At 45.3% G+C, this 1,549-nt stretch overlaps 1 protein-coding gene across 1 annotated transcript; it reads right to left on the bottom strand.

Annotated features, from left to right (window-relative positions):
* Positions 1 to 343: 343 nt before the first annotated feature.
* Positions 344 to 1,510, bottom strand: Pmar_PMAR001549 (hypothetical protein). The gene is made up of 4 exons (XM_002766683.1): positions 1,266 to 1,510; positions 981 to 1,215; positions 776 to 928; positions 344 to 618 (listed from the first exon to the last, which is right to left on the bottom strand). Exons 1-4 carry the CDS (start codon positions 1,472 to 1,474, stop codon positions 523 to 525), a joined length of 693 nt encoding a protein of 230 aa, XP_002766729.1. The 5' UTR covers positions 1,475 to 1,510; the 3' UTR covers positions 344 to 522.
* Positions 1,511 to 1,549: the final 39 nt, after the last annotated feature.

Genomic DNA, 1,549 nt, shown 5'->3' with positions numbered 1-1,549 from the left:
ATTCCATCAAAAGCAGTAGCAATATCCACAAATTCGAAACCCAAAAATTCGTCATTTACTTGGTTAGATTCGAAAACTGATATCATGATCATATCATGACCCGCACTATGTGCAGCAACTAGGCACAGCTGAGACAGACACTCTGGTGCTGTTGATTTTCCCGATGGCGCCTCTTACATCATCCTTGCAGTAGTAAGTCACATTTTCTATGAATCAAAACTAGTCCCTAGAAGCCAAACCTCAAGTTGACAACAGGATCTGGTTGATGAACATTCTACTACACTGAATAAATTGACCCAACACTGACAGCCCAAGACCACACAGGAGAAAAGTTGGGAGAGCAAACCTGGCGAATAAGTTGAGTTTATTATGAGGAGTGTGATGTGATATCATCAACATCCACTCAAAGGACAGTACACTCTAAAACGACTACTGTGTGACAGAGGAACACTATGCTGCACTTCACTTTAGAGGCAGTACGACTGCTAACACCGAATAGTTCACAAAATACAACACGTCGTCCTACTCCACCACACGGACGGGGGCCTTGCGAGCACTTGCACATATTCCAGCTTCCAGATCCTTCACACTAGTTTCCAACAGTTTCTCACGAAGAGCCTGAGAAAAGGAAACCCATTCAACTCTCACACTACCACATTTTCTCCCAACATCGAATGTCACTATATTAAGATTATACACCATTCGTACCCACTCCTACCCCTATTCTACCAGAATATCACCGATGAAACAACCATAAAAGACAACCCAAACTCACCTCTTCTGCGACGAGATTGTTGTTCTTAGAAGAGGGCTTCACAGTAGGGCTCTTAGCCAGACCGTACAACAAGCAGGCGGCTAGCGTCAAGATTATGCCACCGATAGCAATAACTGACATTGGCTCGTGGAACAACATGGCCATTATAGTAATCTGGAACGCGGAAAATACAAAACCAGAAGATTTCGCGATTCGCAAAACTCACCTGAGTGGCGCGCCTGACCGTCGACAAGGTTCGATTGAACATAGCATCGGAGTGAGCAGTGACCCCAATCTTCGCAACCAAGGCGATAGCACGGGAAGCACACAAGATCACCAACAGAGTGATATTTAACGAGTTCAGATGCGGCAATAGCGTGGTCCACCACATGCGGTACTCTCCTCCAGAGAAGAGCGTGGTGAACAAAATCTGCCATAGGCAGCAGAACACCATGCTGTACCTGAACAACGTAAAAAGTCAACCATACGTCCATGAAAAAGGACAACTTACACTCCAGCTTCCAGCAGGTGGTCATTTCTCGATTTGACGAGAATCTTCTGTTTGTAAACCCACTCTGTGAGCACAGCTTGTACCGTACTAGAACCAGCAACACCGAACACTGTAATGATAATGCCCAAGGTCATGTTATATTCATGATGCTGAGCTTGAGCAGGCTTGGCCATAGCGAGAGCAGTCATACTCCCACCAGTTAACATCATGATAATCGAGAGATAATGCCAACCGTTGAAGATCTTCCTGAACACCATCACAGACAGTATGAGCCCTATAAGGAG

The sequence above is a fragment of the Perkinsus marinus genome (genome assembly GCF_000006405.1).
Source record: "Perkinsus marinus ATCC 50983 genomic scaffold scf_1104296972070, whole genome shotgun sequence".
Lineage (NCBI taxonomy): Eukaryota > Perkinsozoa > Perkinsida > Perkinsidae > Perkinsus > Perkinsus marinus.
The sequence above is the reverse complement of the archived record's forward strand: the minus strand, read 5'-3'. Positions and strand labels throughout refer to the sequence as shown.

Excerpts from the sequence above, each read along its gene's own strand:
- Pmar_PMAR001549 (XM_002766683.1), bottom strand. The coding sequence starts at position 1,474 with ATGATGTTAACTGGTGGGAGTATGACTGCTCTCGCTATGGCCAAGCCT. Across the intron at positions 1,216-1,265 it reads CACCTGCTGGAAGCTGGAGT|GTACAGCATGGTGTTCTGCT; the intron begins GTAAGTTGTCCT and ends TACGTTGTTCAG. Across the intron at positions 619-775 it reads ACAATCTCGTCGCAGAAGAG|GCTCTTCGTGAGAAACTGTT; the intron begins GTGAGTTTGGGT and ends TCCTTTTCTCAG.